The sequence below is a fragment of the Zootoca vivipara genome, chromosome 3 (assembly GCF_965207765.1).
Source record: "Zootoca vivipara chromosome 3, rZooViv2.hap1.1, whole genome shotgun sequence".
NCBI classification, from domain to species: domain Eukaryota; kingdom Metazoa; phylum Chordata; class Lepidosauria; order Squamata; family Lacertidae; genus Zootoca; species Zootoca vivipara.
In genome coordinates this window covers 30,192,096-30,211,215 of record NC_142586.1, presented here as the reverse complement: position 1 = coordinate 30,211,215, position 19,120 = coordinate 30,192,096, and the positions used below count along the sequence as shown (strand labels likewise).

The 19,120-nt window shown below is 42.0% G+C and overlaps 1 protein-coding gene across 7 annotated transcripts in view; it reads right to left on the bottom strand.

Annotated features, from left to right (window-relative positions):
- The window catches only part of MLIP (muscular LMNA interacting protein), a 48,213-nt gene extending 30,251 nt beyond the window's left edge, over positions 1-17,962 (bottom strand). For 5 of the 7 annotated variants that reach the window (XR_015948891.1, XM_035109782.3, XM_088665761.1 and 2 more), the window contains exons 1-2: positions 17,764-17,962; positions 1,451-1,588 (exon numbers count right to left, since the gene is read on the bottom strand). Coding sequence is in view for 6 of the 7 variants with exons in the window: in XM_035109782.3 (XP_034965673.1) it covers positions 1,451-1,588; positions 17,764-17,829 (204 nt within the window). In the remaining variant the exon portion in view is untranslated. The remainder of the gene's footprint in view (positions 1-1,450; positions 1,589-17,763) is intronic. The other 2 variants (XM_035109786.3, XM_088665763.1) reach the window with 1 other exon arrangement.
- Between the last annotated feature and the right edge of the window lie 1,158 nt (positions 17,963-19,120).

Here is a 19,120-nt window from a genome sequence, read left to right as displayed (position 1 = left end):
CCCAGATAGACATTTTGGTACAAAGCATCATTGTTTTGTTACAGGGACCCATTCAGAGGTCCTGCAGATTGTGGCCATTAACCCCTCAAATGCCAGAAACAGCTTTGCTGTGGCTCCTGAATTAGAGACTGGAGGCTGTCCCCAACAAGGCACCATATATTTTAAACAACAAATACAATATCTTAGCTTAACAAATATCTTAGCTTACAAATCTTAGCTAACAAATATCTTAGCTTACAATATCTTAGCTTAACAAATACAATATCTTCCCCCGCCCAGAGTGGCTGGGGGAACCCGGCCAGATGGGCGGGGTATAAATAATAAATTATTAAATTATTATTATTATTATTAGCTTGTATCACAAGGTAGGACTCCATGAGGGAATAGCTCTTACGTACTGTACACTTAACCCTAGTACACATTGTGCTCGTTCAGGAATACCTCCTAGGAACTTCTTGTGTAAACACATTGGCTTGGGGAAACGGAGTCGGCACTCCTTAAGGTTACCTCCTTTGGGGATTTAAAGAGCACAACTGAAGGCATGATTGGAAAGACTTTCTGCTTAATCCAGCAGAGCATACTCACAGAACATTGCTATAGGATTGGGATTCGTATGGATGTCATTTTAGAGGTCCCCTTCCAAGCCTGTGATTTTATATCTGTAAAACAGGGTTCTGTAGAAAAATGAGGATGACCAAATGATCAAACCTGTCTCTGTTAAATTAGTGGCTCTGGCCAAGTCTGTTAAGCGTCTCTTTGCAAGACTAAAGAGAGTACAGGTGACTGGTTGCCAAAGAATTTACTAGCTGGGTATGCTTCCCAAAGGTGGGCTGAAATGGGCAGGCTTTCCCTATCCCTCCTGGCTGGTTGTGATGTTCTCAAGGTGTGATGAAGAACAAAGGGCAGCTATAATGCAGCCAAAACTAAAAACATTTTTGAAGAAGGTTCAAACATTAATGCAGTGCTGAAATAAAGATCACTTCCGGGAAACCCACAAGTTGAGCATTTTGTCATAATTTGTTTGCACAAAGTTTGTGGGGAGGGTTAGATGACTTCCTTGATTTATTGAGCATTCATCATCTGATTTGATTATGGAGATGTTGTTTGACATTAAATCAATCACAGTTACCCTACATTTTCCAGCACATTTCCCCACCTGCTTGCTTTTCAAAAAATGTCCAGGTTTTTTTTGGGGGGGGATGGGTGGTCAGAAAGTGGGCCTGTCACTAGAGCACCAAATAAACTTTAATTATGAAACTAGGTTTGCTGGCATGTGAGTGAATCCAACCTGAAAATAAGAACAGATGATATTGCTTGTAAACAGGAAAGATTGCAAGCAAAGAGGGCCTATGCAGATGGCAGCCAACCTATTTCAAGACAGCTTGAAAGACTGTCTCCACACAAACATAAATCAGTATGATAATATAAATGGGGTGGTGGTGGAACCTACCTTGTGCCCACTAATTTCTCGAGAGTTTCTATCCACAGGTCCCTCTGCAAGAAATGTTGTGGCATCAGCGATGTAGAACTGGGTTGGAAGACTTCCAAACGAAGGAACAAAAGTGAACCTCAGAAATTCAGAAGGAACCTACAAAATATATATTTGCATGTGAAGAGGATATTTAACAAAGAACATACTGTATAGTAATGCTGCGTTACAATGTCTGAACCACCTTGCAGTCATTTCACTGGACCTAACTTCAGGTGGGTATTTTCTCTGATGACCTGGAGTGAGGATAATCTCTTCTGACTTCTTTTACTGTTCATATTTTCTCATCTATATCAGCTTTCCCTAGTCAACCCAGACTGAATTTGCCCTTGCTGACTCAGACCTTATCCACACTTTTCCTCTGTTCTTTCCAAGCATGGCCCACAATTTAGAAGTCCATGTTCAAGCCCTCCCTTTTGAAAACCCACTCTTTAAAGCTCAATCAGAGCAAATGGCAACTCTTGGAAAACCTGATTCGATGTTTGCTCCAATTCAGCTTAAAAGGGTGAGGATGTTTTGTGTTTTTTTTTAAGGGAAAGCTCATGGCAAAAGCAAAACAATACAGAACAAATGCTTGGACATGGAGCGTTAGTGCTAGACCTCTCCCTGGAAAGAGTGGAGAAAACAAGTTTGTTCCATCTTCCATGTGACAACCCTTGGATATTTGAAGATAGGTGTCATATCTCCTCTCAGCCTCCTCTTTTCCAAGTTAAACATACCCAGCTCCCTCAACCATTCTTCATGCTCTCGATCATCTTAGTTGCCCTCCTTTGCGCATGTTCTAGCTTGTCAATATCCTTCTTACAATCTTGTAATAGGACCACCTTGCCTGGGAAACTATGTTTTCCCCAAGCTCCTGCCATGTTACTGTGAGCTGGAAAAGTAATTGTTTTTGTTGCTGTTCGTCTGTCTTTTAGAAGCATGGGTAGAAAAGCAAGTACGGTAAATGGAGATGGAACAGTTCAAGCAGATGGCAATACTTTCTTTCTCTACCACCACCCCCCAACCACTTTTCCTGCAGCACACACACCAGGATTTTACTAGTCAATCTAAAGTTTCAATTGTGGGCGTGATGCCATAATCAGATCAGCATTTATGCTTCCAGTGGGAATACTCCGTTTTATAAGCACACTAAACAGATAGAATGGATCCACTCCATGCTTTTGCAATTAGCAGCACCATTTTACAAGAGATATGACTCATTTTAAAGTATCTCATCAGTTTAACCACCAGCATATTGTAAAATGTTAAGCCAAGCTCTCCCCCAGCAAATAAAGTTAGATGCTTTCATTACCTTGTAAAAAAATGCAGTTTTACAGTTGAGGCTACATAGCCAGAGCCAACTCACCATTCCTATGCAGTTTAGCAGAAGAATATGGCCCAAAACTGATTTTTTTTTTTTTAAGACTCAACATGATCGAGAAAGAACTGCTGATTATAGAACACCCACAGACTTTCAAGATGTGTTATACTAAAACTGAGTCCTTCTAACCACTAATTATGTGGAGAGAATTGGCCAACAGATAGTGTTTGCTTGTATGTGTACAGAAAGCAATAAAAATGCTTGGCCTCCATAGCAGCTGGTAAAAAATATATATGGGGCAGGACATGTGTGGCAACAGTCTATCACAAATCTGTAAATACAGGGGAACTCAATAGCAGTCTTGTGGTAAATTAGAGAACACCACATTTCTTGAGATATAGGCCGTGCACACGCTTGCTTACTCTGCATCCAAGTGTGGTTTGCGAAGTGGTATACACGAGTGTTAGCCACCATCTATATCTATCTATCCTGTTGTTTCTTATGGAATACTCCTGTAAGGGGAAGGGATTATAGAGAAACCCCCCCCCCTCTCATCAGGAGCAGTCCGTCTCCAAGCAGTCATGAAAGCGCAGGGTCTGAAGGGGCTAGTCAGGAGACGGAGAAGGAGTTCCAGGGCTCTGGCAGCATGGGAGAGCCACTGCTCCACAGGCGGGTAGAGAGAGAGGCGGGAAGGGTGGACAGGGAGAAAGCAGATCGTAGACCCTTCCCCCCAACACCGGAATTAAGGAGGAGGAGAAAGGGGAGGAGATTCACTGTCCCAAGGCTTTTATGTTGGTCAAAGTCGCGAAAAGGGGCAGTGCCGGATTCTGATACGGAATGAGAAGACATGAAACCAACAGCTCACTACACTATAAATAATGTGCACCAATAAAGACTTTTGAAGGACAAGTATGTGGAAGGTTGTTACTCAGGAGAAGTCTTAACAACCCTGACAACTCCACTTTGATGTATATCCCCCCCTCCCCCCAAAAAAACAAAACCAATAACTAGTTTTGATCTTTACTGTGGTTTTATAATTTGTTGGAAGCTGCCCAGTGTGGTCGGGGCAACTCAGTCAGATGGCCAGCATATACCGGTAAATAAAAAATTATTATTACTTATCTGAATTGAGAGAAAAAACCACCTAGCTGTGTTTTAAGCTGGTAGTGTGTACACAGACATAAACCCACATCACCCATCAGCGTGAGATGTTAAGCTCAAAGTGTCAGAGATACAGGCAGAAAAGGCAGGAGAGTGAGTTCAGTAGTGCTTGGCACTGCAAGACGTTGATTTGACACACTCCTCTGTGAAAGTACCAATGGCTGACATAGCTGTCAGTCACTTGGAGGGCACCAAGCTAAGGATTTCACAGATCTATCAGGCCCACATGCTACAATTTTACATTTTAAGAGTTCATTCAGATCACTCTCGTTTGGGGTTATCTGGAACATGAAGAAGTTTCCCCAAAGCCTCAGGGTGTTCTAGCCAGCAACACATGGCACAGATATAGAGAATCACAGGGGCGTAGGAAGATAGGGGCGGTAGGGGCGGATTGCCCCGAGCGACACGATCCCAGGGGCGCCATCGCCACTGCCCGCCCCGCCCCAAAACGCGCACCACGTCATCGCGCACGGCGCGCCCCGCCCCCAAAACGTGTGCGGATCCGAGGGAAGCCTACCTGCTCTGTTGGCTCCGCCCCCTGGCACAAGTTCCCAGCCCAAGTTCCCAGCCTGCATCCCCATTAGCCAAAGCTGGGTGCAGGCCAGGATCCAGTTCCTGATAGGCAGAGGGGGTTTGAGTCCCCACCACTTATTAGGAAGGGCACCACTGTTCCAGTTCCCCCCCTCAGGTCCCTGGTGAAGCCTTTGCCATCCTGCAGTGCCGTGGCACCAAAAGGGGTGAACAGACTTATCTGCATCTGCAAATGTGTAGCATGTGAACAGACTTATCCAAAATAACAATCTGTATTCAGAACCCACCTCTTTTGACTGCATAAAACCAGCACAACATTTAAAGCCTCGTCTTAAGCCTATCTACCTGGAAGCAAGCCACCGTGAGTTCAAAAGGGGCCTGCTTCCTCTAGCTATGCTATGGGGATTTCCATCTTAAACATGAAACATTTATACCAGGAGTACCAATACAATAATTTTAAATTTTAACATCCTAGCAGAACAGCATTATACCTACCAGCAGTGTTCAAGCCCTAGAATGTTTTTTTAAAATATACAATAGGCCATTACATCCAAAAAGACTTCATACCTGTTCTCTGTAAAGGAAATTTAAGGAGGAGCTGTCTCTCACATTTCTTGCCTCAGTCTGTTCTCCATGTTGTAGGAAAAAACCAAATAAAATAGCGCAGTAGATTTATGCCTGTGTCTTAGGGAATTAATGTATTTCTAGCTAGAGATTCCATTAATGGGATATTCTAGGAGTAGGCAGTTTGTGTGGGCATAGGAAGAATTTGGGACACAAAGGCTCAGCTTGTGTTCAACTACATCCAGTGGCTAAAATGTGACATTGTTGAAGGCAAAATGGCTGCTTCCTAATGTCATGGGCCAGAGGTGTCAGCAAAATATTTTCACTGGGCAAGATATTTATATGAAACTGTTGAGATAATTAAAACCTTTATTTCCCCAATATTAAATATGCTGGATCCATTATATAGAATACAATGAATCCACTTATTCCTGGAGGTTTGGTGTGGCTTTGGTTATGGTGTCCCTCCTGATGTTCCAGCGTGGTTTGGTGGTTAAGAGCAGTGGACTCGTAATCTGGTGAACCGGGTTCGCTTCCCCGCTCCTCCACATGCAGCTGCTGGGTGACCTTGGGCTAGTCACACTTCTCTGAAGTCTCTCAGCCCCACTCACCTCACAGAGTGTTTGTTGTGGGGGAGGAAGGGAAAGGAGAATGTTAGCTGCTTTGAGACCCCCTCGGGTAGTGATAAAGCAGGATATCAAATCCAAACTCTTCTTCTTCATCATCCCATCATCCCAGACCACAGGCCATGTTAGCAGGAAGTGATTGGAATTGGAGCCAACAATATCTAGAGAGCCACAGTAGTAAGTTTTGGAGTCAAATGAAAGTTGTGGCCTGTTTTAATCCCAGTAATTTGTAGTCCTCTCATTTAACATTTGCAATGACTATCTTTGGAAGATAGTGCAAAAATGCTTTTCTTTTTAAGTATCACCTCTTAAATTGTATCCTGTTGAATGATGCTAACCTTTCTTTCTTGAAACAAAATAAAAATAAAATAGAAAAATTCCTTCCAGTAGCACCTTAGAGACCAACTACCGTAAGTTTGTCATTGGTATGATCTTTCGTGTGCATGCACACTTCTTCAGATATTTTGTTTCGACGGCAAACCAACACAGCTACTTACCTGTAACTCTCTTTCTTGGTTTAAATATTCAGCAATTGACATATTTCAGCCCATAGAACGCTTAAGGGCTTTCACAGAGTTATCCATAAAAAATTTCTGGTGAACAAATAAATTGAATGAAACATACTTTAACAGCACTTGAATGTTCTGTATTGTGAAAGTTTTAAAATCTATCCTTTTATTTTCTTTCATTTCTTTGAAGTATTAAAATTCTACCTGCTCACTGCTTGCATGTAGCAAGTCTACAATGAGACAGAATATTGTGTAACCTACAAAAGCTAGACACTTTGCCTAAGTGACTATTTGAAACATCAAAAAGACATTTATCATACTGAACTACTAAGAATGCATTTTACCTATAATGGAAAATACTTCAGAACAGCAAAATGACAAAAAGAATAGATGTTAGAACTTTTACAATGCAGAAATTCAACAAAAATTCATTTATTTGTTTGTTCAAGCAGAAAGTTTTCTGGATGATTTTGTAAAAGCACTTAAGCATCCTATGAGATGAGGTAGATAGATTTCTGAACATTTAACTGGGGAAAATAAGTTATCGTCATTCAATGGGATCTAATTTAAGAGGTGACAGTTTAAAAGAAAATGATGGATGCATTGATTTTCAAAGATCAGGAGCACTTTATTGCAAATGGTAAAATCCTATACTGCGGCTCAAACAGTAGGGTTGCCATATCTTGAAGAGCAAAAAAGATGACAGCTCAAGGCGCTGCCGGCCCGAGCCAGGGAAAAAGGCACATGGGGCCACTGAACCCATGCACCTCTTTCCCCGGCTCTGGTTGGCAGCTGCTGTGGCATGCAGAGCAGCCCACACCACCCACACCTGAACCGCCAAGCCCAAGCCAAAAAATTACAAAATAAATGAATAAAAAACCCCAAACCCTGGCATTTCCTTTAAAATTTAGAAATCCCCCCATGGGTATGTTGCCCCCCCCCAAAGGACATGCCTGGGATTTCCCAGATGTATGGCAACCCTATAAAACAGGCCACAACGTTTAACTCTTAAACTTACTCCTAAGACAGAGGTGGTGGCCCTGTGGCCTTTCCTATGTGTTGGGACTCCAACATCCATCAATCCCAGCCATTGTTGGGATGTGGTCTGGGCTGATGGGAGTTGTAGTTCAGCAACATCAGGGGGCACATCATAACCAAAGCCACATTAGACCTCTAGGACCAAGTGGATTCATTGTCTTAAAACCTATTCTAGTACAGTGGAACCTCCGGTTTATGAACACCTCGGTTTACGAAATTTCGGTTTTCGAACGCCGCAAACCCATCTGGAAGGTATTAATTCACTTTCCATTACTTTCAATGGGAAAGTTCGCTTCAGTTTATGAACGCTTCAGTTTAAGTACTCCGCGAACTGTCTGGAACAGATTAATCCACTTTCCATTTCTTTCAATGGGAAAGTTCGCTTCAGTTTATGAACGCTTCAGTTTATGAACAGACTTCTGGAACCAATTGTGTGCATAAACCGAGGTACCACTATATTTTCTTTTATTCCGCTGAAGGATTCAAGTACCACCTGCTCGTTGCTCACACATGATGACAGCTCTACAGGTGATCATGTTACCTAGAAAAGGCACACAGCTTTGCCTAAGTGACTACTTGGAACATCACCAGTCTGTAGCACTGATCATATGGAATTACAAAGGATGCATTTTATTTTACCTACAATAGGAAAAGGGAGGGAGACAATGTATGTGAACATTGCTTCTTTTAAGACACAGAATTCTTACTTTGCTGGTTCGGTCCTATAAAACTTTGTGTGTATAGCACAAATAACAACGTTTTAAAATATTTGTGTGTAGGTGTATGCTGCTGGCACCAACTGTTTGAGAAGTTAATGCCCTTCAGAATGGAAGTCAGCCACAAAAGCTGCTTTGCTACAAAACTCAAGTGATTGTAAAGTTTAAAAAGTGCCTAGCAAAGAAATCTTGGTGTTTTTAAATAAAATTGCTCCAAATCGAAACACTTCTACAAAGATTATGCTACAGTGTATCAGACCCCCAAATAAGCTGATGGTTAAAATTATGGCCCTAAAGTGTCTCGCCTAGCTGGCTTCAAGGAATCTGCACAAGAGAAAAATGCAGTTTTCAAAGTAATGTAGGATGCCAAAATAAAATACCTTATTCTTCATTATATATTTATATATTTATAAAATTGTCATTATGATAACATAATTGCTAAGGCAATTTAAATTTATAACAATTTATAACAAGATCTCTGATTCAAATACACTAAGACAGTTCTCACTCAGGTCTCTACTTAGGAAAACAGGAAAATGCCTTATACTGAAGTCCCAAACTTCCCAGATATAGCTGGAATACTGTAGCCAGAAGCAGTGTCTGGGCGGAAATTGCCGAAATGTCTGGGGAAATCCACACGTATAGCAACTAATGTCGGGAGTCTAGATTTTGGCGAATTTCCTTAAAAACAGGCACAACTGTTAAAAAGCTCAATAACCCCCCCCCCCAAAAAAAAGCTCATCAACTTTCAGTTTTTTTACAGAATGCTAAGGATGTCAAGAATTCTGTTAGAGATTCCTTGCCCTCTGTGCAGAACTATAATTCCCAGGGTTCCCTGGGAATAGGGCAGGTTCCTTTGTGGATTCTGCCATAGAGTTAACATTGTAATGTTCTCCACCGAGGACAGGAAGAGCTCTGTTTTGTATTTCCTTTTGGGAGGGATTTAAACAGATTCTTGCGAGTCTTCTCTTCTTCTTTCTCTCCTCAGTGCTGCCTCTGTGACAGTTCAGTCAACTAGAGAGAGTCATGTAATAGCTGTTGTTGCTGGAGTCAAGTTCTGTCACTATTCTTAGAGTGCCACACCCTACGGTGGAGGGTTAACATGCTATCCTGTTGATGAGTCATACAGATGACATCAAGGCAGGGCTAGGCTTCTCCCTTACTAATTTTAACCAATAAACCAACTTCATTGCTGGAAGGGAAAGGGAAAACAGACAAAATATCTGTGTTTCTGCCCCCTTTAACGACTAATTATGATTTAAACTAGTAAGATAATCAACAGGATGAAATTTACTAAAATCCACTAGTTTTGTGTCTTTGTTACCTTGTCTTAGACACCTGGAGAAAACCTTTTATTTCAGCAACCTTACCCAAACATAGCATAGTTACCTACATTTGTTTTAAAGGTTTTACTGGTGTTATCTGTGTTTCAAAGATTTTATGTATATTTGGGTTTTTTTTAAAAAAAAATAGTTTTGTGGGTTTTAGCTGTATTTTATCTACCGTTTTAAGGAGCCTTTTGTTTAAGTGGTATATTAATAAATTATATTCCAGAGTTGGGAACCAATCCAAGAAAAAACATGAGCTAGTCAGTTTATTTATTTAGATTTTGTGGCAAACATAATCTAACAATGGGCTGTAATGAGTCGTTTGAAGGGCTGCGTATACATCTGAAAATGAAAAAATATTAAAATAAGTGAATCCTTGCTCTGCTCAATTACCAATAAGATAGAAGCCATAGCCATAACTTATCTGTCAAGGATCACATTTTTTTCAGGTGTAGCAAAAGCTGCTTGAGGTTAAAAAATGTGTTTCCTAGAAATACAGCACTTGATATTCTGCCCATCAAGAAGCACTTTGAGGAGCCATGAACAGTGGAAAAATGAGGCACTTAACAATGCAACCCTATGCATGTGGGGAATGAGTAGCAGTCACATTAAACTGAATTGGTATATTCATTGATATTTGGAGGATAACTAATATATGGGTTGAGGTTAAGGATCTGCATCTCTTGAAAGCATCCATAAAAATGTGCTCATGGGTTGCCATCATGCAATTAATGTTACCTCTGTGCTAACCTTCAAAATGTACTCTTACCAAAAATTGTAGTAGCTTTGGAGTCAAATACAGGTCAGAACCCTTGAATAACTAAATGTCCTTTGGATGTAACTATGCAGGTGCAAGGTGGGGTCAGGTTGCTGTTGGAACAGTCGACTGGTTCTAAGCAGAGATTCTTTGCAAATCGTTGCTCAGTCTCGGTTAGGAATGTAAGGCGGCATCGATTTCCATTCTGCCCCATATTCACCACAGGCTTCTCTGCAGTTCAGCTTCCGGGGCGAAAGCCCTACATTATTCATTTCACTGTCCATGGTGGTAAAATTCTACATAATTAACTGCGTTATTCTGACGTTGGGCCGCATCTTTTCAGTAAAAAGAAGATTCAGTGCAGATTGGAAGGCAGGAGTCATCAATTACACATAATTTATGGACTGAGAACAATTGCGAATACCAATCAGATTCACTGGATTGATTTCTATCCTGGACATGAATCATGGGTAGGCAAACTAAGGCCCGGGGGCCAGATCTGGCCCAATCACCTTCTAAATCTGGCCCACAGATGGTCCAGGAATCATCATGTTTTGACATGAGTAGAATGTGTGCTTTTATTTAAAATGCATCTCTGGGTTATTTGTGGGGCATAGGAATTCATTCTCCCCCCCAAAAAAATGGTCCGGCCCCCCACAAGGTCTGAGAGAAAGTGGACTGGCCCCCTGCTGAAAAAGTTTGCTGACCCCTGACATAGATGAATAAATGAACTTTGGCAATTTCTGCTCCTATTTTCTTGAGAATTCTCTGATATCCTTAGCTTGATACCAAGTATTTCGTTTGCTTTTGTAAAAATGTGTTGCTTTGAAGGAACTCAGTTATATAAGTAATTAACAAGTAGCTTTGGAGAGTGGAGGGTATGTGTAAAGTTTTTTTCCCAGGGTGAAGTCCAAAGAGTTAAGAGTGATGTGTGCTCCATGTGAATTTGATGCCCATGCCGATGTGATTTCCCTCCTTGGATAAGACACTGGAAGTATAAGTCTCAGGTGTATGACACAGTTTTTGAAATTACCAGCATTTTACAGCAACAGGGCTGGTTTCCAGAATTCACTTATCGCCACATATCCCAGACTTTTCCATAACCTCACCCCCTGGCTCCTCCTTTTCCTTTTCATCAGTCAGCTAATGTTCAGATGTGAAGCTGGGCTTGCCCATCTCTTCCTGAGAAAGCACCACAAAAACCCAGTCCATCCTTGGGCTGCAACCTGCGTTTTTAGCAAGGAATGCTATTAAGATGTCTCGGTTTACTTTCAATGTGAGCTTCCCACTTAGCAGAGCAGCTTGTGATAGACACCCTGGTCCAAATAAACAGCACTCACTCCTATTTATCATCTGTGCAACCTGGGAATGTTCAATTTGAACTGAAAGGCAGTGAACTTTGACTTCTCCTTCAGCAAGGAGTGTGATGCTACTTGAGGTCAGTGTACTTCGTCCTACCCAACTACCAGAAAGAAATAAGATCCATTTGCCTCTAGCCCTTAATGAATCAAGTTGTGACACATCTATCAGTGAAGTTGACTAAGCTGCCAACAGAAGTTGACTAAGCTGCCAACAGATAGTAAGAGAATGATTAACCAAAGCAAGCCAGGAGTGTCTATGGCATTCTGAAACTTCTTTCTGTAAGGAAAGTCAACATCACTGTTGCTGTACTGATAATCGGAGACTGGCATTAAAAGCCTTTATCTAATGTCAGTCTCTCGTTCAGATCACTCTTTAATGCTTCAAGCTCCATCAAGCGGAAACAGTCAGGGATCATCTCATAAAGCTGTATTATAGAAGAAGATCCAGATTGTGAAGTACTCTGAATTCAAATCTATCGCTCAGTGCTGATCCCAGAAGTACTGCAGCTACCTTGAAATTCAGTCTGACATTAGAATACATACTGCAGACTCATGCGTAGCTACACACTTAGTCACCTGTGATGAGCGAAGTCATCCACGTGCCACAAATTACAAGTTCCTACGACTTAATCCGTGGGTCTGCTATTCTGCGAAGATTCAACAGTAAAATAACATCAGTCCGCAGATTTGCTGCACCAGCTATGTGGCTAGATATACACTTTGGAAGCTGTTGTAATACACTTATTACAACAGCTTCCAAAGGTTTCCCCCCCATGGACCACCTGAAATTGCTGGTGGTACAGTATTGGTGGACCACTGATTGATTTTTCTGCCTCCTGTAGCAATTGCAATGTGCTGACCTAGGTGTTGTGGGAGTTTTAAGTGTGTTTTATATATCATTTCTTAAAGATTGCATTTGAGTGTGTTCAGATTCAAATTGTAATAATAAAAATAAATAAATAAAGTGATAAAGGGGTTGGACTGGATGACCCTTGTGCTCCCTTCCAACTCTACAATTCTATGAATCTATGGCCAAGAAATACAATTAAAAACGGATATGAGTATCTAATGCAATGGATGTGTCACCTCCCATCTTCAATCACAAATCCACCGACATGCCGCGGACCACCTGAATGAAGCTCACAAGCCACTGTCTGGTGGCCCACAGACCCAGCTTGGGAATCCTTGCGCTATAGCAGACTTCTGTTGTCATCGTTGAAATCATCTGGAGAAGCTCTTCTATTGTAGTTACAGTAAGTGAGACTCCATTACTGTAGTTTCTACATGAACTAGGGCTTTTAGCACAGGGGCATCAAGTAATATTGAAGTCAGGCACCTACAATTCTGTCATCTTGACACCTGTCACAAACATGTCGCCGACCATTTTTAAAGAGAACTAATAGGATCCAGTGGTCATTTGGTTCTGCATTTTCTACTCTTACAACATCTTCATGTACATAGTCATGATTCTTAATGAATCGGCAGCTTATAAATGTTCTTTTAAGTAAAAGTGAATAAAGAGAAGGGAAGGAAATTCATCTCTCACACCAGTGCAACATCTCAAAACATGAAGCTAGCCACATGCCGTGGGGACACCTAACATCTCATGCCATCGTGAAAATGTTTTGGACTGAGGTGCCAGACGGTAATCTTATCTCTCACAAGAATCTATTTCAATTTCTCCCTGTGGATATTATATTGGCAAAGGGAGCCTGACATATTTAGGTACATGAAATTCAGTGCAAAGCGAAGATGGAAAATATGTTTACTGCATGTACTGTATGTAACAAATGTCACACTAAAGATGCGGGGCTTGCAAGTCCCTCTGCCTTTGAGCCTACCCCTTCGTATCAATCATCTCCCACCTCTCGCTGGGCCAGGGAAATGACAAAATATTCAGGTAGGGCAAAGCTGAAGCACTGACGCAGCAGCTGTAGCAGTAACACAGAGTACCGTACTTTTAAACGAAAGGGCACATTAAAAGGTGAGGATGTCTTTGGGGAGGAAAATACAAGCAGTGCTATGGCTAATGCCCCTTAGCATACTGGGCACTCGGCCTGCCTGCCTCTCCTTCCTGAGAAGAGAAAGAACAAGAAACTTGCAGCAACAGGGAGGCAACAGCCACAGACCTGAAGAAACCCAGCTAAAGCACTGAGGCTCCCCATTACATTTTCCTTCTTCCTTCTTCCTTCTGTGCCTGGTTTCCCCCGAGAACAATTTTTTGCCTATTCAGCATACAAAGGGCATAGCTGTCAAGTTTTCCCTTTTTTTAAGGGAAATTCCCTTATGCTGAATAGGCTTCCTCGCGAGAAAAGGGAAAACTTGGCAGCTATGACAAAGGGGCAAGTTGCTAATCCCATTGCTACTTCAAGTCTTCATTCACCACATCAAGTAAGAGCACCCTTTTTAAAGAGGGAGAAGGGGGGTGGCAATCGCAACTGGCCTGGAAGAGGTCCTAGAGAACAGTACAACTGAGGAGAAATGGGATGGAGGCCTCAAATGAACATTCACTTCCTAGGCCTTCCACAGTGCGATCTTTTGCAGGCTTACACAGAAGTACGTCTCATTGTGTCTGGTGAGGTTCATATCCCAGGTACCTTAAAGACGACCAATTTATGATGGTATAGTTTTTGTGGACTCAAGGCCACTTTTTTAGATGCATGAAGAATACCCTTCAACATGCCCCAGAGTAAAACTGGAACGTGTGTCTTTCAGGGCCAGATCTCACAGAAGCCAAGTGACTTGCATGAGAGCATGCCCCCCCCCCAAAAAAATATGGGATGTCCCACCTAAATTGGGACAGTTGAGGGGTATGCATGAATTAGCAGGTATATGAAGAAGAATGTTTTAAGGTGAAGCTGAATGTCAATGAGGTGCAAAAACAACAGTCCCTGATACAGTGGTAGCTCTACTTATGAATTTAATGCGTTCCGAACGCACATTTGTAAGTCAAAAAAAAATTGTAAGTCGAATCCCATAGGAATGCATTGGGAGAAAAAATTCGTAAGTAGAAGCAACTCTATCTAAAAATTTGTAGAAAAAATCCTATCTAAACCGCATCATAGCTGCCAAGTTATCCCTTTTTTACAGGGATTTTCCCTTATGCTGAATAGGCTTCCTCGCGAGAAAAGTGAAAACTTGGCAGCTATGAACCGCATCCAAGATGGCGGACGGAGCTCTATTCGTAAGTAGAAACATTCATAAGTAGAGTTATTCGTAAGTAGAGGTATTACTGTAATTAGAACTTTAAAAGGCAAAGGACCCCTGACAGTTAAGTCCAGTCGCGAACGACTCTGGGGCTGCGGCGCTCATCTCGCTTTACTGGCCAAGGGAGCCGACTTTTGTCCGCAGACAGTTTTTCCAGGTCATGTGGCCAGCATGACTAAGCCGCTTCTGGCGAAACCAGAGCAGTGCACAGAAACGCCATTTACCTTCCTGCCAGAGTGGTACCTATTTATCTACTTGCACTTTGACATGCTTTCAAACTGCTAGGTTGGCAGGAGCTGGGACTGAGCAATGGGAGCTCACCCCGCCGCAGGGATTCGAACCGTCAACCTTCCGATCGGCAAGCCCTAGGCTCAGTGGTTTAGACCACAGCGCCACCCACATTAGAGTTTAGATATATGTTAAATAAGCACAACTTTAACCATTTACAGTGGCAGATAGGTGCTAATTGCTGAGTATTTGCCTCTACTGGGGCAAGGAACCATTTTGCAAGAAACTATCTGCTATCCTGCTGAATTTTTAAATAAATCAATAGTAGATTTTTTAAAAAAGCTGTTTCCAATGGGTGTGGTCACTTTGGGTGGGACATGTATCTGAAAAGATTTTGGATTTTCTAATAGTGATAGAAACCTTCCCTATATTTAAAAATATTTTTAACCAGATGTTAAAATATAAAATATATTTTTAACCATATGTTGCACTGGAGGTTGTCTTTGGAAATCTGCAATAAAATAAACTATATGCACAGTCTGAATATTTTTTTTGTTTTGTTGTTGTTGTTATTAAAGGTACCCTAGCTCACCTAGAGATTCAAGCCCTATACCTGTCACCTGGTGGAGGCCAGGCAAACATGAAAACATCAGGTCAAACCTGGAGGTCTGTCAGCCCTAAGTCTGCCAGACATTTGGTAATTTACTACAGTGGTTATTTATAGACCCAGCAGCAAAAATATCCTTTGTCAACAAATCACCACTATATAACTACTAATTTAAAGGATGTCTGTTGGTGATAGTTACTGCTGTCAAATTACAAATATTGGTTCTGGGAGAACGGGCTGCTATTTTGGCATAAGGGGAAATGACATCTTAAAGCAGCTTCATTCCTACAGTAATGGAATTAGGTTATTATTATTATTATTATTATTATTATTATTATTATTATTATTATTATTTTAAAAAGTTGGAAGTAAATAGGCAGTTGATATAGTGTTTCATTTTTGCTTTCAGCAGCAAATATGTTGCTAGCCCTTAAATTGAAAATAAAAATACCGCAGAAAAATTGAAAAATAAATGTTGGACTTCATTGAACGGCTTAAAGCCCTATTTTTGCTTTAAAATTTAGAATGAAAGTATTAAAGAAAGATATTATTGCAAGGTTGGAAAAATAGGTGGACTTACTTATAGAGCTGCATTTTTTAATATGTTGGAAAGAGAATTATAAAACACAACATAGTAAAATATAGGTAACAGTATTGTATGTATGTTCATAATGATGTATAGTATTTTTGCATAAGAGACAGAGAAATTAACAGATAAATTTGTATATATTATGGAACTCTATGCATACAATTTACTGCAGCATAGCAATAGTTCCAGTTCTTGACAACTACACCTACATCAAGTAAACACTAATTCTAAAGAAGGATTCTAGGTTCGGCCTGAGGGTGGCAGTAGCCTTGTCCCTACCGTGTTTCCCCCTTTTTAAGACACCGTCTTATAACTTTTTTTCCTCAAAAAAACACAGGGGGCTTACTTTCGGTGGGATGTCTTATTTTTTTATTACTGGTACGGTTTTTACGGCTCAGGGCGCTGCTGGGCTCTCTTGAGTGCTCGGCGCTGCAGCAGCCACCGGTTCCGAGTGGCGGGGCTGCAGGAGTCCTTGGGCGGGCCAGGCGGAGGCCGCTGGCTCAGGCGCTCCGCCTGCCACTGCAGGGCGCTCCAAGCTCCTTGGCCGGGCCAGGCAAGGAAGAAGCAGTGAGCCCAGTGGTGGCGGCAAGCATGGAAGCGGCAGGGATGACTGTGGACGAGAAGGTGGAGCGCAGGAATGCAGCCAGAAAGGTGAGAGCGCGATCAGCTGTTAAGCAGAGCTCTTGGAGCGCCACTTCACAGCTGATCGCACTCCTGCAATGCCGGCCGCATGGAGTGACTCTGTGAGTGGAGGTGCCTGTGGGGGTTGGTTTCCGCAGCGCGGAAGTATGCCTTATTTTCGGGGTATGTCTTATACTTCTCAAATGCTTAAAAACTCTGCCATGGCTTACTTTACGACTACGTATTAAAAGGGGGAAACAGGGTAGGTTACTAGGTGAACACATCTCTGTGTCAGAACTTAAATAATGTAGCACACACAAAAAACCGATAAGGGAGAAAATAATCTCTAGGTGAAGGGTTGAGACTAACAGGGTCTCAGACAAAGACTCCTTGAGTAGAATAAAAAGTTTGCATCGTTGTCCACAAATGATTTTATTTACTTCACTGGAGTTGGGGGGGGGGAGTGTTACAAGCAAAAGCCAGCAAAGTAAAAACTAGCAATTCTCACAGTGAATTAGGAGAAGGGGACAAAACTGATCCCTCAATTGTATTGCCTTCCTTCTCAAGAACGTGATGCAATTTCTAATTCATCCTTTGGTGGAAGTGACAGGCAACACAGCTTACCCGTTCCCAGGGTCAAGAATAACGCAGCCCTTTCATGCCACCGGGAAAACAATTTTTGCACAAGCAAATTCCATTTATCACCCCAGAGTCTAAGTCAACATATAGCGTAAACAAAAGCAAATCTGGGGCATTTTGGATTCCTCTCTACCTTTTGCAGTATTGGACACATAGCGGGTGGCATGCACAGTGTTGAAAGACTTGCTAAAACATATACAGAAGACTTCACAAAATGCAGGAGCAGATCTAAAGCTTTATCATTTTAACAGGCAACTCCAAAGTACAGAAATGTCTGTAACACCACCCCCATCATTCCTGCTGAGAGATAACAGCAGAATTAATTTCTACACACTGTTATTGAACCTGTTAATCTTCAAGGTCACTGACTTGAGGAAGTATCAAAATAGTAACTGGAACGTCTCAGCTATGCAAGAGCTCCTTTGCATTTCTTCCATACCCTCAGCAACTCCAAGTCACCCCATTATTTTAAGGTAAACCACTTGTTACCTTTAGCTTCTCATTCCACAAAGTGTTTCTTGTTGAAGCTTCTAGTTTAGGCTTTCCTAACTCCATTTCCAAGGAAGAGAAGGGATTCAGATCCCACAAAGCGGCACCTTAGCCGGCTACATGTTAGACATCCTACCACATCACATACTCAAGTTGTGAGACAGAACTGTATCAGGCTGCCCAGGCGATAATTTCTTGTTAGCTAGGGTTTCCATTTATAGACGTAGAAAATTCACAAATAGAACCCTGGAGGGAAGGCAAGCAACTAGCTTCAGATAACAATAAATGCCAGGCTGGCACCAAAGAAGCTTATTAGCATTCGGCACTATCAGCACCACAGAATTTTGATTACCTGGGGATCGTGAAATGAACTCTGCTTAAGGATTCCCTGATGAAAGAGGAAGGACCTCAGAGATACAAGTCTGCGATAGAAGTCCAGACAACAAAATGCCACCTCATAGCATCCTCCCTGGGTAATCTCTGGCTGCAACCCAGAGGGACATCAAACACCTAAGACATTCTTTTCCTAGAAGAACGTCCTGAATTGTTATTTAAAGCTCGAAATCTAGTTTGGGGGGGTCTGGCTCAAGAGCTTTGTTAAGGGAAAATAGCACACAGCAGCAGTTTTTCATTTAAATTGTTCAAACCTCCAAACTATGCTTTGAATGTGAGTTTAGAGTTTGGTGCTGTCCTCAAGGGCAGCTTCTAAAAAGCAAACAAATTCAGATGCACACAGGGATCATGTATGTATATTCAAACACACAGGAGCAGAGGCCCGTCTGGGGCCCCCAGTAAAATATTTGAGGCGACTAGGCCTCCCCCCAAAGTTGATAGGCATTGTCATTCAAGTGGTGTGTGTGCACCACATCATGTGATCGATTATGCAGGGTGGGGCTTACCTGTTTATCCCTTCCCCCAATATTTTATTCATTTGGCACCCCTATTCAGACACCATCAGCATCCACAGGGCAGGATCCAAAGAGCTGCCTGCTTCTGACTCTTTTCCTAACAGCAGATTCCCCATAATACTTGACACCACAGAACATGGGGGAATATTTTTTGATAATTTCCAAAGCTGTATCGGGAGTCATTATGACCACATTGCTCAGTGAGGTAGATGGTAAAGTTCGCTCCACATCTCACAGTACGATGCAAGCAAATGCACTCAGGCATTATTGTTGCTGTTGTTTAGTTGTTTAGTCGTGTCCGACTCTTCGTGACCCCATGGACCAGAGTACGCCAGGCACTCCTGTCTTCACCTGTTGTCCTTGTCCATGGAGTTTTCTTGGCAGGGATACTGGAGTGGCTTGCCAGTTCCTGCTCCAGGTGGATCACGTTTAGTCAAAACTCTCTACTA